The 17,197-nt window shown below is 46.5% G+C and overlaps 1 protein-coding gene across 4 annotated transcripts in view; it reads left to right on the forward strand.

The window, feature by feature from the left end:
* The window catches only part of tnrc18 (trinucleotide repeat containing 18), a 50,899-nt gene that overhangs the window by 20,231 nt on the left and 13,471 nt on the right, over positions 1-17,197 (forward strand). For 3 of the 4 annotated variants that reach the window (XM_061710940.1, XM_061710941.1, XM_061710943.1), the window contains 15 exons: positions 3,267-3,354; positions 3,499-3,728; positions 4,729-4,872; positions 5,237-5,412; positions 5,871-6,285; positions 7,092-8,066; positions 8,858-9,003; positions 9,101-9,234; positions 9,336-9,449; positions 10,502-10,688; positions 10,783-11,095; positions 11,731-11,946; positions 14,857-15,024; positions 16,142-16,599; positions 16,918-17,052. In XM_061710940.1, coding sequence (XP_061566924.1) covers positions 3,267-3,354; positions 3,499-3,728; positions 4,729-4,872; positions 5,237-5,412; positions 5,871-6,285; positions 7,092-8,066; positions 8,858-9,003; positions 9,101-9,234; positions 9,336-9,449; positions 10,502-10,688; positions 10,783-11,095; positions 11,731-11,946; positions 14,857-15,024; positions 16,142-16,599; positions 16,918-17,052 — 3,899 coding nt within the window. The remainder of the gene's footprint in view (positions 1-3,266; positions 3,355-3,498; positions 3,729-4,728; positions 4,873-5,236; positions 5,413-5,870; positions 6,286-7,091; positions 8,067-8,857; positions 9,004-9,100; positions 9,235-9,335; positions 9,450-10,501; positions 10,689-10,782; positions 11,096-11,730; positions 11,947-14,856; positions 15,025-16,141; positions 16,600-16,917; positions 17,053-17,197) is intronic. The other variant, XM_061710942.1, reaches the window with a different exon arrangement.

A 17,197-nucleotide genomic window follows, 5' to 3' on the forward strand; every position in this document is an offset into this window, starting at 1 on the left:
CTGTCTTTCTCCCTGTTTGTCTCTCAGTTCAACCTGCCTCTCTTTCTTTTGCTCTCTTTCATTCAGTTAAGTCCCTCTGCTTCTCCAGCCTTCCTTCCCTTCCAGGGGGCTTTGCAGAGGCACTCATTCCTTGTCCCACCTCAGGCCCCCCGCTCTTTCTCCACTTGTCTCATAAGCTACACACACACACACACACACACACACACACACACACACACACACACACACACACACGCACACACGCACACCACATTCACCACTCTGCATTAAACATGTCATTACAGAGCGCTGCTAAAAGCTACAAACAAGGCCTGAATTATAAGAAGAGCATGGATGTGTTGCTAAGCAATGGCTGAGTCTTGAGTGGTTGCGTGCGTGTGTATATGAGTAATTGTCTGCATGTGGTAGTTTCTGCAGAGGGTTGTGTGCTCATTCATGCAGCACCGTTGAGGGGCATTTATTCGTTTTTTTTGGCTTGAGCTTGAGTGCATCGTCTAATAAGTCCTTCCCTACGCTGGAAACGCAAATGATAAATGGACGACGTGAGGAATGGATATGTAGATAAAAGGAAGTGACGAGAAGAAGGATGGCCAACAATAAGAGATGGGAATAGATCTATAGGTTGAGTGATGGGAAGAGGGAGGTTTGTCAGGAAGTGGAGAAGTGAGAGGAGTGAGAGATGGATGGAACATCAGTGATTGGGCTGGGGATCGATTCAAATGTCAAGAATCGATTCGATTAAGATTCAGAATCGATTATCAAGATTTAATTCGATCCGATTCGATTCCGATATTGATTTGGGTTAGTGTTATTAAAACAGTTTTTTGAGCTGTTGCATGAATTATATGACTGTAGTTATGCAAAATATTAATTCTAGTATTATATTGAGATTAAACAGCAAGTATTGCAGCTAATGATGCTGTAAGGACCAATCAGCTCCCAGAATGCTGATAGAACTGCTTTCAGAAACATCGTGGGTCAGAATTACCAAACAGATCCAGGGCAGCAAACGGAGGACATATGAAATCGTTTTAATTTTTTCCCACATTCCGTTTTTATTTTTTCCATTTTCGTTCTTTTTCGGTTTTTAATTGCTGAGAATTTGGTTTTGAGCATTTTATGCAAATGTAACCCCAAAACAGTATATAAAGTAATGAAATATAGACAATTTGTGCAATTATAACTGAAAACTTAAATGTTTTCATACCGTTAAACATATTTAAAGGCAAAAACATGGCACCAGTTATTCTTGTGTCCAACAAGAAATTCCTTTTTAGGGCAAAAACAAAAAAATACCAAGTTTTAATGATTGAGAAAAAAAAAAAAAAAGATTTTTTTTTTTTAAATCGATCTCTAGACACATCGATTTTTAGAAATTAATATGAGAATCGATTTAGAATTTGAAAATCGAATTTTTCAACAGGCCTAGGGAAGAGGGAGGTTTGTCAGGAAGTGAAGAAGGGAGAAGAGTGAGAGATGGATGGAGGAGAAGAAGAGGAGCCCAGTGCTGATAGCAGGCTTTCTGATGCAGAGGGAAGCATGTGGGACAGGCTCTCTGTAACCTTGGTAACAGAAACCTTTCCCACAGAGCATATCGGGGATTGTTAAAGTATCCTGTCCCTCTTCTTTTTCTTTTTTTTTTTAGGGGTGGGGGGCTTCATACACAGACACACAGAGAGCAGACCTGAAGGGCTTGGCACACATGTTTTAAACCCTTCTGCTGCTCAGGGAGTTTCAGGCTGCACTGATGAGATGGAGGAGGGATAACGGAGGGAGAGTGCGGGGCGGAGAGCCTCATGTTTATTCTGGGCCGCCTGGATGAGGGCTGCTTTCTTGCTCTCCGCCTTTTGCCACAGGTCCTCGTATCAAGCAGGATGGATTGAAGGCTCTACATGTGTGAATGCAGTAGGAAGAGGCTGGTTGGACGTTAATGTGTCTCACGTGGCCCTCCACTGTTGGTTGATGAGAGCTGACGGGAAGAGTGGAGCTGTCACTTCATTTCTCTGCGTGTTTGTACAGTGTGAACACGCACTGAAGCCAAACGTCATATTTCCAGCCTTTTCTCTTTTTTGTAGGATGTGTCATGCTTCTGTATAGCTCATGACGGGTGTCCTTTACTTCTGCCTTTCTCACTCTGTTAACCCTTGTGCTGTCTTTGGGTTAGGAAAGGAGGAAAGAAGGAAGGAAGGGAGAAAAGAAGGAAGGGAGGAAGGGAGAAAGGAAGGAAGGGAGAAAAGAAGGAAGGGAGAAAAGAAGGAAGGAAGGAAGGAAGGGAGAAAAGAAGGAAGGAAGGAAGGAAGGGAGAAAAGAAGGAAGGAAGGAAGGAAGGAAGGGAGAAAAGAAGGAAGGGAGAAAAGAAGGAAGGAAGGAAGGGAGAAAGAAAAGAAGGAAGGAAGGGAGAAAGGAAAGAAGAGACAAAGGGAGGGAGGAAGGAAGGAAGGGAGAAAAGAAGGAAGGGAGAAAAGAAGGAAGGAAGGTAGAAAAGAAGGAAGGAAGGGAGAAAAGAAGGAAGGAAGGGAGGAAGGAAGGAAGGGAGGAAAGAAGGAAGGAAGGGAGAAAAGAAGGAAGGAAGGGAGAAAAGAAGGAAGGGAGGAAGGAAGGAAGGGAGGAAAGAAGGAAGGAAGGGAGAAAAGAAGGAAGGAAGGGAGAAAAGAAGGAAGGAAGGAAGGGAGAAAGAAAAGAAGGAAGGAAGGGAGGGAGGAAAGAAGGAAGGGAGAAAAGAAGGAAGGAAGGGAGAAAAGAAGGAAGGAAGGGAGAAAAGAAGGAAGGAAGGGAGAAAAGAAGGAAGGAAGGAAGGGAGAAAAGAAGGGAGGGAGGAAGGAAGGAAGGAAGGGAGAAAAGAAGGGAGGAAGGAAGGAAGGGAGAAAGGAAGGGAGGAAGGAAGGAAGGGAGAAAGGAAAGAAGAGACAAAGGGAGGGAGGAAAGAAGGAAGGAAGTAGGAAAGGGAGGAAGGAAGGGAGAAAGATGGAAGGGAGAAAAGGAAAGAAAGAAGGAAGGAAAACCAAAGAAGGTAATAAAGGAACAAATGACGAAAGGGAGGTAGGAAGAAAAAGGAGTAAAGGAGGAAAAGAGGAAAGGAAGGAGAGAGCAGGAGGAAAGAAGGAAGGAAGAATTGGGTCATTTTGACCCAAAGACAGCACAAGGGTTAACGTGATAGTCCTTTATGCTCTTAATGTTTATTGCATGTGGGAACCGGTTTAAGCCCTCCAATGCATCCACATCTAAACATCTGTATCTAATGTTGTCTCTGCCTGGACCCATCCCAGATGAGGAGCGAGGGGACGACCGCGCTCGCCACCACGATGACAGACTGCTGGCTGGCCGGCTGGAGCGCGAGCGAGAGAAAGTGATCAGGTGAAGGAGCGACACGCATGTTCAAACATAAATCACAGGGCAAATACAAAAATAATGACAGTTTCATGTTAATTTTTCTTCTATAAGCCATAAAATCTACTTTTTACAAATAGCATTGACTAAAGATGTCCTGTCTCCTCCCAGAGAGTCCAAGAATCTACCTGAGTTTTCCCAGATACACAACGCTCCCTTATCGTCGGGCCTGACCCCCAGTATGATGACCCCCAGCCTCATGACTCCCAACCTCATGGTCACGGGAGGGGCAGCTCTCGCAGGGACGGGGCGGTGGCCCCCCGAGCCTTCAACTCTGACCTCTCACCCCTGGATGCCCCGACCCGGAAACCCTCCGGTGTGGCTCTCCGGCAGCCCGTACGGTGCGTGCACAGACTCACGACGGCAGCGCTTTAGAAACTGTTGCAATTTCATAGTTAGAAAATGGTACTCGACAGTCCTTGTGGCACCTTTCCACATCACTGAAGGAGGCGTGTACTCTGCAATTTCAAGAATTTGAGGGCCTTTGTTGGGAGATCAGTTATTTGGCGTGCTTCAGAGCTGGAAAGAAGACTACTACAATGAGCCATCTTTTATCAATCAACGGTGAAAAATGTCCGATGTGCTTATTTCTTACTGCATGACAGATGGCATAAAATGTATTAGTGCAAAGTTTAGATGCATGAAGGGTAGAAAAGGATGAAATGATTATTCAAAAGCACGCATTGGAGAAACACAAAGTGTTTAATGGACCCGTGACTCTCGACCTTTGCAGCCGGCATCCACTTCACTGTCTGTCATCAGAGTTCTCAGGCCAGATGCTAAAGGCGGACTGTCAAACGTGTGTGCAGGTTTTCCACGTGCACACGTGGTCGTGTTTCTAATTGGCTCCCCAACAACGGGAGGTGTCTGTCGGCGGCGTGGTCTCATGGTCTGTCAGCGTGGTCTGCTGAGGTCAAGGGCTGGAGACATTCCTGATCTTTCCAGGACATTCCAGACCCGCTTCTCCTACGCCCCCGCTGTCCAGAAATAACAGCGCCAAGACACACAATCACATATTTATGCAAGCTTACAAATAACTTCAGAAAACATGAGCCGGAGAGGCGCATGCTCATACATGGCTCCCCGAGGGCGGCTCAGGCTAAACACAGAGATGAAAAAAAGACCCAGATCTTCTGAAAGCAGCTAAATTTGGTGCTTGTTCCCAGTTGTGGCAGAGTTATGCTCAAATAGTGACGAAGGAGAAGGCTGGGCGAATGTTGGGTTTAGTTAAGCTGGGAACTTATCCTCCATCTGTTCATTCTGTTGTTTCAGTTGTTTTGCCGGAGCATTTTTCACACCTCTAACTCTGTTTTCACTCCTCATTTTTACTGGTCCCTTCAGGCCTGGGGCCCTCGTCGCTGCACCAGACCCTCTCCCCGGGCTACCCGTCCTCTCTGCCCAGCACCATACCCCACCTCCAGTTCGCCAGAGACACACAGACCGGACAGCTGATTGTGATCCCTTCTGAACCCATGCCACATTACGGTACTGAAGCTGTCACTTCTGTGTCTCTGTACATATGTAGTTATGAAATCTAGACTATAAATGCACGGAGCATCAATACGTGATGAAGGATTTTTATTTTGAGACAGATGCTAGTATTTGCCTGGGGAAAAAAACACATATTGATAGCATTCATATGGTGTTGTGGACAGTGGGGAGGTGTTTGCTCTCTGCTGCTCAACAGTGCAAATACAAGAATCCTGTGATACAATTGGAAAAATAATGTTTTTTCCCCATCAGAGGAGAATAAAGTAATTTAAACAAACATAACATTTCCCAGCTGGAAAGCAGAGTATAATGTAAAATGTTGACTTTGTTCCTCGTGTTGCTTTTTGTTCGTGTCCAGGAGGTGACGTGCTGGAGCGTGGAGCCCCGGTGTGGTCGGGCGTGTACGGTACAGGCAGCTCTCTGCAGCACGCGGCCCAGCTGCAGCTCCTGTCGCAGCAGCAGATGCTCCGGCAGCAGGAGCTCATCATGATCCAGCAGCAGGTCCTGGACTACCAGAGGAATGCACAGCTAGCCGTAAGTGCACTTGGCGCTTGACCCTGCCACATTCATGTCAATACCAGCCTCCATTTAAATAAACATGTACATGCAAGAATGTTAATGTATCCACCTGCACGACCCCAGATAGACGTACAACACAGATATGACTATTGTCACAGCTTGACTTGGCTCTTACTTCACGGGAGCTCCTCGTGCGTGGAAATGCACAATGAAGTAGTTTGAAAAAAAAAATATACACTTGCAGTTAAAAAAACGAGAAAATTAAAGGTGGAGCTCAGACTTAATATGTAATGGAAAAGTCATTTGACTTGCACGTCTTGTCTGCAGCTGTATGAAAATAACGTTAAGTGACACCTTTGGTAAACGGCCACATCCTGCATCTTCAGAAGGAAACTGGCCGAAGAAGTCTAAATAAAGCGCACACAACAGAACGTGTGTCATCTGTCAGAAATATGGTCTCTGCCGTGTTCCAGGAGCGCCTGAAGGCCAGCGAGCATCGGCCAGACGTGGACGAGAAAGCGGACAAGCGGAACGCTGAGCCAAAATCCCGGCCCTCCTCCATGTCCTCCCCATCGCCCTCGCTGGTGCTGCACTCCCGCAAACCCCACCACCCCTCCCGATCGCCGACCCCCTCCACGTCCTCGCTCACCCCGCTGCCCCAGATCCCCTCTCCCGCCACCACGCTCAAGTCGGAGGAGGGCGGGCAGAGAGTCCTGTCTCACGCAACCAAGCCCCAGCCTCACCCGGGCTCTCCGCGCTCGGCCTCGCCGCCCCCGTCCTCGCCGCGCCGGCCCAAGCAGGAGCTGTCGGAGGACGGGGAGGGGGGGCGGCGGGAGCAGAGAGAGCGGCAGAAGTCGGCCTCTGCGCCCTTTCAAGGTTTATACTCTGGTGAGTGGTGCGGAGCTTAATCATTAATAGGTCAGCTGCTTCCTGTCATTGCAGAAGTGAAGAGTGCTCTGGCTCATGGCTCTGTTTAGATCTCGTTTGAGCCTCGGTGGCCAAATGAGGGTAGATGTGCAAAATTACAGAATCTTTTAAACTATTTGATTTTTTTTTGTTTTTTTTGTACATGTAAAAAAAAAAAGAAACAACACTTTATGTGAAGTTTAAGAAAACAACAACAAAACAAAGAATTTCATCCTTTAAAACTTGCTATCTTGATTTACATGTGCCAAAAAAGGAGTAAGAAGAAGTGTAAACTTATTTAGTCCTACCCCCATTCACTGATCATTTAACCTGTATTTATAAATATTCACACACTGTACTTACACTGCCAAGTAACAGTATTAGTATTATTATACTCACACACATACTTATACATGCATACATACATACACATAGTTGAATATTTCTATATATTTGTACACACATGCCCATATAAATATTTATATAATATACTTATTTACACTATATATATATATATATATATATATATATATATATATATATATATATATATATATATATATATATATATATATATATATATATATATATATAAATTTGAAGCCCATTTCTGTACATAAATATACACAGATCTACCCATTCACCCAATAGTGTTATCTGCAGGCCCCTATACCCCGCTAAACCCCTTCCTCTTTGTACCTCGTGAGAATCATGTTTTTAGATTTACTATAAATAAATCTGACCGTTGCATTACTTTGATCAAATGTCTGTATTTTCACTTTTGACAGATCTTCCTCCAGGTTACCCGTACCAATCCATCACTGCCCCATACGGCTCATCTTTCCCCCCTTATCACATCCCGGCACCCACACCAGACATCGCAGAAGGACGTCGCACCTGCTCTCCTGCATCCGTCGCCCCTTTGCTTTCCGCTCATCGCCGCTCAAGGCTCCTAGAAGCTGACGTCAGACCACAGAAGCTAGAGGCATCGAAGACGGGGTCTTTCCTCAAACAGGAACCCGGCGAGGAGCTCCCTCAGCTGGATGGGAGACCGGAGCTGCTCGGCCCTCCTCGGCAAAGCTGCACCCCTGAAATGGAGGTGGACAGGCCGGACTCCAAGCCCCTGCCTCAGCCGGTCCCTCTGCACATCCCCAGCCCTCCTCTACAACCAGGCGAGGGGCGGGGGAAAGTGAGCGAGGAAGAGGAGGACGGAGGTTCAATCAAAAGCGAAGTGTTATCGTACTCGTGTCAGGCACCGTACGAGCTACACCCCTCACACGCAGAAGCCGAGTCTGAAGCACGAGTCGGCGAGGAACCAGACCAAGCAGACTACCCACCGGTCCTCACGGCAGTTTCAGACGGGCAGGAGCTGTCGCCGATGTGCGTGTCAGCGGAGCAGAGCAGCAGCGCTGTGTGTGAACACGAGCTGCCTGGAAGTCCAGCCAGCCCCCTCAGTCCCGTTCAGAGAGGGAGCGTGTGTGAACCTCCGTCCTGTCCTCCTCCAGCATCCTGCTCCCCACTCCCACTCCTCCTCGGCCCAGACGACCCCATGGGCGGCATGCTGGCTCTGCTAGCAGCCAGTGAGATGGCCCAGGCCCGGCCCTGCACCCCACCTGCCCCGACACTCACGTCCCAGCTAGAAGATCCTCCGGTGGCTTCAGACGGCAGCAGCGCAGGTCTGCTGGAGATGGTGGCGCTGGAGGGGATGGCCCTGCTCAGCCAGATGGCCCAGGAAGAAATCGATCACATGAACCAAGAGCAAGGCAAGCTGTCCCTGATAAACCCTTAGATCTGTTATGTTCAGAGGTGTCAAAAGTATTCACATTCATTATTCAAGTAGAAGTATAGATACTAGAGTTTAAAAATACTCCTGTAGAAGTTGAAGTATCAACTCAAGTTTTTTACTCAAGTAAAAGTATAAAAGTACTGGTTTCAAAACTACTTAAAGTATAAAAGTAAAAGTAATGTAAGGGGGAAAAAAGCCATTGAAAATGAATGCATCTTAGTATAATGCAAATATATTAAAGAACCATATATGTGTACTATTGAGCATTAACATGTGTTTCAGAGAGCAGGAGATATGATGACTAGTTGCCTATAAGTATTGTAATGGTGCAAAAAGTCAAACTTCAGAGGCATGTTATCATTTATCCTAACCTTTATTGGAATGTACATCCAAGTTTAGTTGCAGGAATCTGAGGGAACGGATGTAAGAACAAAACTGGACAAGAACATCTGAAACAACCACAACCAAATTCACTCTATCCGGATGGAGCAATTTAACTGGATAGTTTTTTTTTAAAGGCCGAAATGAAATAGAGTAACGAGGCTGTTTTTAAAATGTAAGGAGTTAAAAGTACAGATAATTGCGTGAAAATGTAAGGAGTAAAAGTAAAAAGTCGTCTGAAAAATAATTACTCCAGTGAAGTATAGATAACCAAAATTTCTACTTAAGTAAGGTAACGAAGTATTTGTACTTCGTTACTTGACACCTCTGGTTATGTTTGGCTGTAATAGTCATCTGATGTTTCAATATCCTGTACTTTCCATTCAGACCTGACCTTAGAGGGCCTGGACTGTCTGATTGAAGCAAGCAGACAAATCCTGCTGGAGGCCATAGAGAAGCAGTCCCACATCGATCTGCCCAGAACGCTGGACCCCAACAAGAAATACAGCTGGAGGCAGAGGAAGGAGGAGCCGGTAAGATTGAGAAAAATGTCCCCTCATGTCGTCAGTTTGTGAATTTTTTGGGATGTAATTCTCACTTTCTTCTTCTTGTCACTGTGTGTCTGTGCAGCTGTATGGTAAAATGTCTGTGGACATGTTGGATGCTGTGGAAGTGGAGTACCGCGTTCGCCTGGCAGAGCTTCAGAGGACATATAAGGAGAAGCAGAGAGAGCTGAACAAGCTGCAGAGACGCAGAGACAAGAGGTAAGCGCTGGGCCATGCAGCTCACACACAGGAGGAATTAATCACCCGTTCCTGGTCAGCCCGGGCAACACGCACCTAAAACTCTTCAACGTCTCTGGCAGCGAGCGGCGGCAGCAGGAGGACGAGAGGAGAGGCCTGACGAGGAGGGGCAGAGGAAGACCCAGGAAGAGAAAACACTTGGCCATGCTCCCCAAGCTGGACAGCAGGGCTGGAAAGTGAGTGTTCCTCTGTTTTTATTATGCTTTCCTGCTTTTATGTCTCCGCTCCGTCTTGGAAAAGTTAAAATTAGGGATTTCCTGATCAGGTTTTTTTGGCCCCGATCCGATTCTGAGTCACGGTAAGAATTCGTCATCTCACGGTAAAAACGATAAATTCCTGTTGATGACGTTTTTGTGTGAAGCCTGATTTATGGTTCTGCGTTAAATCAACGCAGAGCCTACAGCGTACGGTGCGCATCGCCACGTAACTTACGCCGTAGGCTCTGCGTTGATTAAACGCAGAACCATAAATCAGCCTTAACAAACATGGCGGAAGGCGGATCTGAGAGCGAGGAGCTCGTTGTTAAACGAGGCTCCAGCTCCGCTATCTGGAACTGGTTTGGATTTAAAAAGAGTGACGAGGAGCAAACATCATCTATTATGCAGAGTCTGCAAAAAAACAGTGAGCACAAAGGATGGCTATACAAGTAATTTATTATATATATTACATTATATATTATATATATAACATATTATATATAACAGCTGCTCCTGAGTGGTGTAATAATTGGTGTAGTTTAGAAGCATTTAGTATTATTTAGAGCAGTGTTTTGGGGGCTCCAAAGACTGAATGTGATAGATTTATAGTTAAAAAGATGGAGTTGAATTGCTTTTTTTTTTTTTATCGTCATTTTTATCGTTATCGGGATAAATGCCAGAAATTATCGTGATACATTTTTTAGTCCATACCGCCCATCCCTAGTGTGCGCATGTCCAGATCACCACAAACAAACAACTTTATTGAACTCACTTTACGTGACACAGGCCACACTCGCCACCCCCACCTCACCCAGAGCTTTCTTCATATTAGCAGCGTTGTCAAACAAAATTACGAGGACCTGTTGCTTGTTGATACCAGTTTTTTTGCATTTTTTCCATCAGCTGTTTGATGCGCTGATCAAAATAATGAGAATAAAATACATATCCGATCCCTGATCGGGATGCAACTTCCGATTCCAATAAAGTCTGAAACAAACAATGATCCTAGTTAAAATCCTTTCTTCCCCCAGGGTTGGTAGGACAGTCCAATACTCCGAGGACTCCGAGGCCGGGGAAGGACAGAGGAAGCGCTTCCGTGTGTCCAGAGATGAAGAGGAAACGGAGACGGGAAGTGGAGGCATGAGGCTTAAAAAGAAGAAGAAGAAAAAAAAGAAGAGCTGGAACGACCACGAGCCGTCTGCCAGCCACACTTTGGAGGTAGGTCGCCCTCACAGGCACGTGTGGACTCCGACAGCGGCGTCGTGTATGTTTGATGTGTCCGTTACTGACGTGTCTCTGATGGCGTTGGCAGGTGCTGCGGGCCAAACGGGGCCACGTGTTCGAGCAGGAGCAGCTGGCCTCGGACCTGGACAGAGCGCTGTCTCTCTCGCAGCTCAGCTGCCTCGGTACTTCCCGCAAACTTTCCTCCGGCGCCAAGTTGGAGAAGTCCAAGGTCAAGTCTGCTGGAAGTGGACTGAAGGAGCGAGGGATGCACTCGTCCGTTAAAGCCGGGAAACTCAAGGTGGCGTCCAAAGCTTCTTCAGAGACGGTCAGGAAGGTGAAAGATCAGAAGAAGACTGCTCTGTTCTCTCCCGTGAGATCAGAACTCAGCAGCTGCTCCAACAGTGAGTAACTTCAGAGGAATACTAGCTTTGCTTACGGGTTCATATGAAAACTAATGCCACATTTTCTGCTAATATTAATGCAGCATGTATCACAGACAGTGGAGCTGCTGCTTTTAGCTGATGGCATTCACATTCTTCATGCATGTGTGTTCAGGGAGGTGCTTGCAGACACCGCAGATGAGCTTTTTTATTCGTTAATTCTTTACTATTTTAGTATCCCATTGAATACAAGTAATTTTTTAGAGTAATTTTAATATTTATACAATTTCCTTTAGATTTTTCTTCCTTTAAGTAGCAGCTGCCGGTTGACTTGCAGACTAAAATGCTATTATGGTTCCTCATTTTAAGCTTGTGCATGTCCCTCTTTATCTTGAGAACTGCCCGACTGACATTGTGCAGCTTCTGCATGAGCGTATTAACCGGGTCAGCGTCATCAGGTCATCTCGATATGTCGACCTTGCTTAAGTCAGTGCTTCAGAAGTAATTCGCGCTGAGCCCGCTGAATCTCTGCAGATGTTTCTAAGGCTGTAACGTTGAGGTCAAGCAGAAATCCCCTTTGTTTTCAGACTTTTTTTTTTTCTTCTTTCTTTTTAATCCTCTTGTCATTGTGAATAACTGCCCTTTCTCCACACCAGACTCTGATTCAGAGGAGCACGGTTCTGCTCGAGGGGGGGGCTGGCCTCCTCTCTCAGGAAGGCGATCTCACAGCGGTCTGGCCAGGAAGAGACGCTCCATGTCGTCGCCGACGTCCCTGCTGTCCCGCCAGAAGTCTCAGAAGAAGAAACACAAGCACTTATCTTTGCTGCTGGAGGAGGCGGGCCTCAGCTCCTCCGACGACTCCTTCGACCAAGGTTACTGACCAAATCTTACACCTCCGAGCCGTTCACTGTCGAGTCAGGCGAGACTGTGCGTTTTAGAGGCTCCCACACTTGTGTCTTTGTATGGTTTTTGCTAAAGTAGCCGTTTCCACGCTGTGCTTTAGCTCGACGATCTCTACCTCTCTCTGCAGGCTTCTCTGCAAATATGCAGTGTTTGGTTATTGCTTTTCTTTTTTTTCTTTTGTCTTTTTTGAAGAGTTTACCTTTATCTATGGAGTTATTGCCTGGATTGCAAAAATGTCTTTGTAGAATTTGTACAAAGAATTTGAAATTGTGAGATTTTGTTTTTTGTTTTTTGATAAAATTGTATTGCCGTTTGGTATCTATAAGCTTTATTAAAGGTGTTGATTGATTGGTACAGATTGCAAAGTGCTGTGGTCTTTGTGTCTGCTTCATCTGTTTGTCTGTTTCTGTCAGTCTGTCCAGCTGCACCTCACACATCCTTTAAAGTGCTCTGTTTGTCAAATATCCCTTTAGTTCTCCTGGCAAAGGTTGGAAAGCTCTCCGGAGGTCGGTGTGGAGCGCAGGGCTTAATCTGATTGGAAGGACAGTTGTCTGGATCAGGATAAAATGATAGTAGATTTGTCATGTTATTTTTCTTTTCAGAAGAGTTAGCTACATTTATATCCCACTAAATGGTTATTGATTATGTGTCTTGGTGTTGATGTTGTGGTGGAAGCAAATTACAAGAGATTCGGGGGGATATTTGGACAATAGAGCTCCTCCTGTGTGTCTACTAAACCTTCAAATAACCCTTTTCCCTGCTCTCTCAGACACCTCGCTCTGTCTTCCCAGCCCTCAACCCCTCCTCCTTTCCCTACCCATGATGCTTTGAGTGTCTCTCAGCCTGTTCCATGTGCTTGTGCTGCTGCTACCGCGACTTTACGAGAAGCTTGGCAAGGACTAGCGCAGCCGTGAGCCTACGCTCCCTCGCCGCGGTCATTCTCCGCCGCGGCTACGGCCTCGCCTAAGCTAGACCGTGCTAAAGCCGGACTAGTCTTAGGCCAGGCTGCTCTCGCCGCTGCGCTGCCCCGCCCTGCCTGAGGCCACACCCCTGTCACCTGCTCTGTAAGTAGGAAGTGCCCCTCCCTCTATCTACTTTTATTATTCAACACTAACATGGACTATGCAGAAAAACATACACATAAACATTTGTCTTGTTTTTCTGTTTTTTTTTTTTTTGTTTCCTCACAAATTGAAGGTCTTCTACGGTGGCCGAGACCCGCCATTGCTGAAAATAAAAGTAACGCTGTAAACAGAAACAAACGCTGCTGCAAACAGAAACAAACGCTGCTGCAAATAAAATAAACGCTGCAAACAAAAAGAAACACCGCTGCAAATAAAAGTAACGCTGTAAACAAAAAGAAACATCGCTGCAAATAAAAGTAACGCTGCAAACAAAAAGAAACGCCGCTGCAAATAAAAGTAACGCTGCAAACAAAAAGAAACACTGCTGCAAATAAAAGTAACGCTGCAAATGTAAAGAACCCCCGCTGCAAATAAAAGAAACCCCGCTGCAAATAAAATAAAAAAACGGACGCAAATAAAAAAGCCACAACGGAAGTGAATTACCGGGGCATATTTTTGCCGGTGCACCGGTGTTGCACATTAAAAATTACACGTAGCAACGTTGAACACTAACTTTTTCACTTATTTTCTCGTTCGTTCTTATTCCTCGCGCTTCTTATTTCTTCCTTTTCACTTATGTCCTCTTCGTCTTCTTCTTCTCCTCTCACGAAAAAAACACCGGTGCATCGGCAAAAATAGTCCCCGGTAATTCACTTCCGTTTTGGCTTTTTTATTTGCATCGTTTTTTTTTTTTATTTGCAGCGGCGTTTCTTTATATTTGCAGCGTTTATTTTATTTGCAAAGCGTTTTTTTTATTTGCAGCGTTTCTTTAATTTTCAGCAATGGCGGGTCTCGGCCACCGTAGTCTTCAGTGGTAACCATGGTTACGCCCACTGACCCATCTTCATGACTCCTGATGGCTTTTTAAAAGTTTAAGGGAGTGATGGAAGGTGGACGTAACCATGGTTACTCCAAACCATATAAGAGCATTCTATCAAGGGGCCTCACAGGGCTGTCCTCTCAGTGCCTGCTTGTTGTAACGTCTGCTGCCGTTAACACGGGGGATTCACAGTACACAGTATTTACCACATTCGCTTCAAGTTTTGTCTTGTCTGTCAGAGCTTTGAGAAAATAAAGAGCTCGTTTAAACCGGTGTAACAAGTTTAAGTGGTTAACAAAACAAGCCTGACTACTTTAAGTCTCTCTTTATTAACAGTAATACTAATAAATGGTTTTAAGCTTCAAGTGAAGAGGTTTTGCTGCACTGTGCATCCACCCTTGCTGTTAACACTAACCCCGGAGGAGACGCTCCTCCTGCTCATCTGCTGCCATGGACCTAACGGCTCACTACCAGCAACACACTAACCAGCAGAATGTCTGTCTGTGTGTGCACTTGTGTCTGCCTCCTCACACGCTCTGCTGGCTTTCCTGAGGAAAAGGACGTGTTTTTTTCCCCCCACCTTTTCCTCACTTTACTTTTTAATAAAAATAATGGTGTGTGAGACCAGGTTTCAGCTCACCCAGCCTCCGCTTGTGTCTGTGTGTGTGTTTTAGTGTGGCTCACATGCATGTATGCGGTAAATTCAGAGCTTCAGCGTGAAGACGGGCTGCAGGGGTTAATGTAACCTTCTCTCCGTTACAGCTTAGATCAGCGGCCCGCTGTGCTCCAGTCGTGGCTTTATATTTGTCCTCTTGATGGTGCGTTTGTGTCTGAGGGACGGGCGTAACAATAGGAAGTGATGCTTTACCTTTGCCCCAGATGCTATGCTGCAAAACATGTTTGTCTGTGAGTTTGACGTCTTCTCTCTGGCACAGAAACCTCGGAGGACGAGGAGGAGGATGAGTCTGACTCCGAGGAGGACGGCTGTGAGGAGAGCGGGCTGGGTCTGCTGGCCAGGTTTGCAGCCAGCGCGCTCCCCGTCAGCTCCACCCCACTGAGCCTCCTCCACCACGGTAAACACTGCAGCAGGCAAAGCATGCAGGGTAAACTGATTTCATTCAGAAATATTAGGCCCAATCCTCCCCCTACTTTCTTTCACTAGCCCTACTTTCAATCACTACCCCTAAAAAAGAAGGGACATATTTTAGGGCACTTGAAATCTTCCTAGGGGCCTGTCCCAATACTCCCACTACTCCTACTTTCAGCACCACCCCTAGAATCAGGAAGTTGAGAGCCAAAAGCTGTTTTAATTTCAGCTGTAGTGCTGTTAATATGCCACTTTATTAAGTTTTAATATTTTTTCAGGTGTAAAAGCAACCGTTAAGATCCTCAACCTGGGCTCAGTTTATCCAAATAACGCCTGTTAAGAAATTTGATCTGATGTTATCGGCGATAAGAGCCGCCGGGCAGCGGCGGCGGCGGCTCGGGAGCTGATTTATGCTTCTGCGTTAAATCGACGCAGAGCCTACGGCGTAGGCACCATAAATCAGCCTTTTTTCTGGCGAGGTTTGAAAAAGACTTTGCAATGGGCAAACGACTGATTATGTACATTCACTGAGTGAATATTATAAAAATTTAAATATATATTTCTCGCTAGAAATGTAATCAAAACGCATTTTTATGCAGAAACTAACTCAAAATATTGATTTTATTCACTAAAAAATAAGAAATGTCCGCCATGTTTTTTTTTTTGGATTCAGTTCGCAAATGACGACGAAAAGCATTCTGGGAAATTTTTTTGTCCCTAGATAACTAGTGAGCATCGGAAAACACACAATTTAGGGGTAGGGATGAAAACGAGGGGTAGTGATAGTATTGGGACAGGGCCTTAGTTAGTCCTCTCCAGGAGGATGTTGCTTTATGAGAAATCAGCGCTTTCTTGCTTGTGTGTGTGAATGAGATGGGAGGCATCTTCACATCTACCATAAACAAAACCAAAATCATAAGCTGTAACAATGCACCTCAATAACCATGTCTACCTCATACTGCAGCACCTTTCACTTAAAAAAAAAAATTATATATGTTAATAAGAGCCATTTGTCTATTTACTGCTTGCACTTTTTAAATCTGGGTACAGTGAGCGAAATATCCAGAGTCAAATTCCCCGTCTAGCGTGTTCATACTTGGCCAATAAAGCTGATTCTGATCTCTCGTCCGAAGGGTCATCCGAGTGCGAGTGGTCGGACTCCGGCTCAGACTTGAGGCTGAGGAAGTTCCCCTCTCTGCTGCACGGGAAGCGCTCTGCGCCCGAGCTGCCCCTGTTGCCCCCGGCAACCCGCCGCGTGGACCACACCAGCCCCAGCAAGCGGGACGAGGCGCTGTCGGTCAAACGCAAGCCTCTGGCCAAGCAGCGGCCCTCGGCCCGGACGCAGCGCAGGTTCAGCTTCGACCTCTCCGCTCACTCCAGCGCCGCGGGCTTCACCGAGGACGACGGCTGGAACCGGCGCCGCAGCGAGAGGATCTTCCTCCACGACGCCACCACCTCGGCCAGCCAGGTGCCCGTGCCGACCTCCTCCTGCCAACCCTCCAGCTCGGCTCCGCTGCTCACGCCCAAGCCCGCCTCCAGGACCAAATCCACTCCGCCCAGCCGGGAAGGGAAAGATATACCGGTAGTGAAAGTACGTCAGCTATTCATCCGTTTGTCGTTCCCCCTCTCGTGTTTGTGTCTTTTGCTGTGACTGTGTCACTCCTCCCCTCCTTGAAGCTCTGGAGGCAGCGACGTGTGTGTCAGAGAGGCAGCGGGGTTTCCCACAACTTCAGTCACTGCAGCTCTCCCCTGCTGTCTGTGTCATGTCGTTGACAAGAAAGGACGACTGCAGGCAGCGCTGCAGCCCGGGTGTTTCTGTGTAGAGACTGAAATCTGTCCACAAGAGCCTTGGTGCTGTCATTGATTCCTCTATCTGTTATCTCTGTGTGTTTTGACTTTCTCGAATCAGAAAAAGAAGTCGAAGGACTCTCCTCTGCCTGGCAGTCCGTCCTCCATGTGCAGCCCGACCCCCGATGCTCCGGCACCCTTGAGCCTGAGCCCGGTACGCCGCACCCAACCCAAAGCCAAGCGCAAAGTCCGGGAGGTGAGTGGGTTCACGACAGAGCAGCCAAACCATCGCAGATCAGAGCGCGATTACCGTGGATGTTAATGTGTGCAAGCACTGAAAGCAAGATGCCTCTTATCTCCTGGGATTATTAGCAAAGTCTTGCTCGCCATCGACCACCAGC

This window comes from Cololabis saira, chromosome 21 (assembly GCF_033807715.1).
Source record: "Cololabis saira isolate AMF1-May2022 chromosome 21, fColSai1.1, whole genome shotgun sequence".
Classification (NCBI taxonomy): domain Eukaryota; kingdom Metazoa; phylum Chordata; class Actinopteri; order Beloniformes; family Belonidae; genus Cololabis; species Cololabis saira.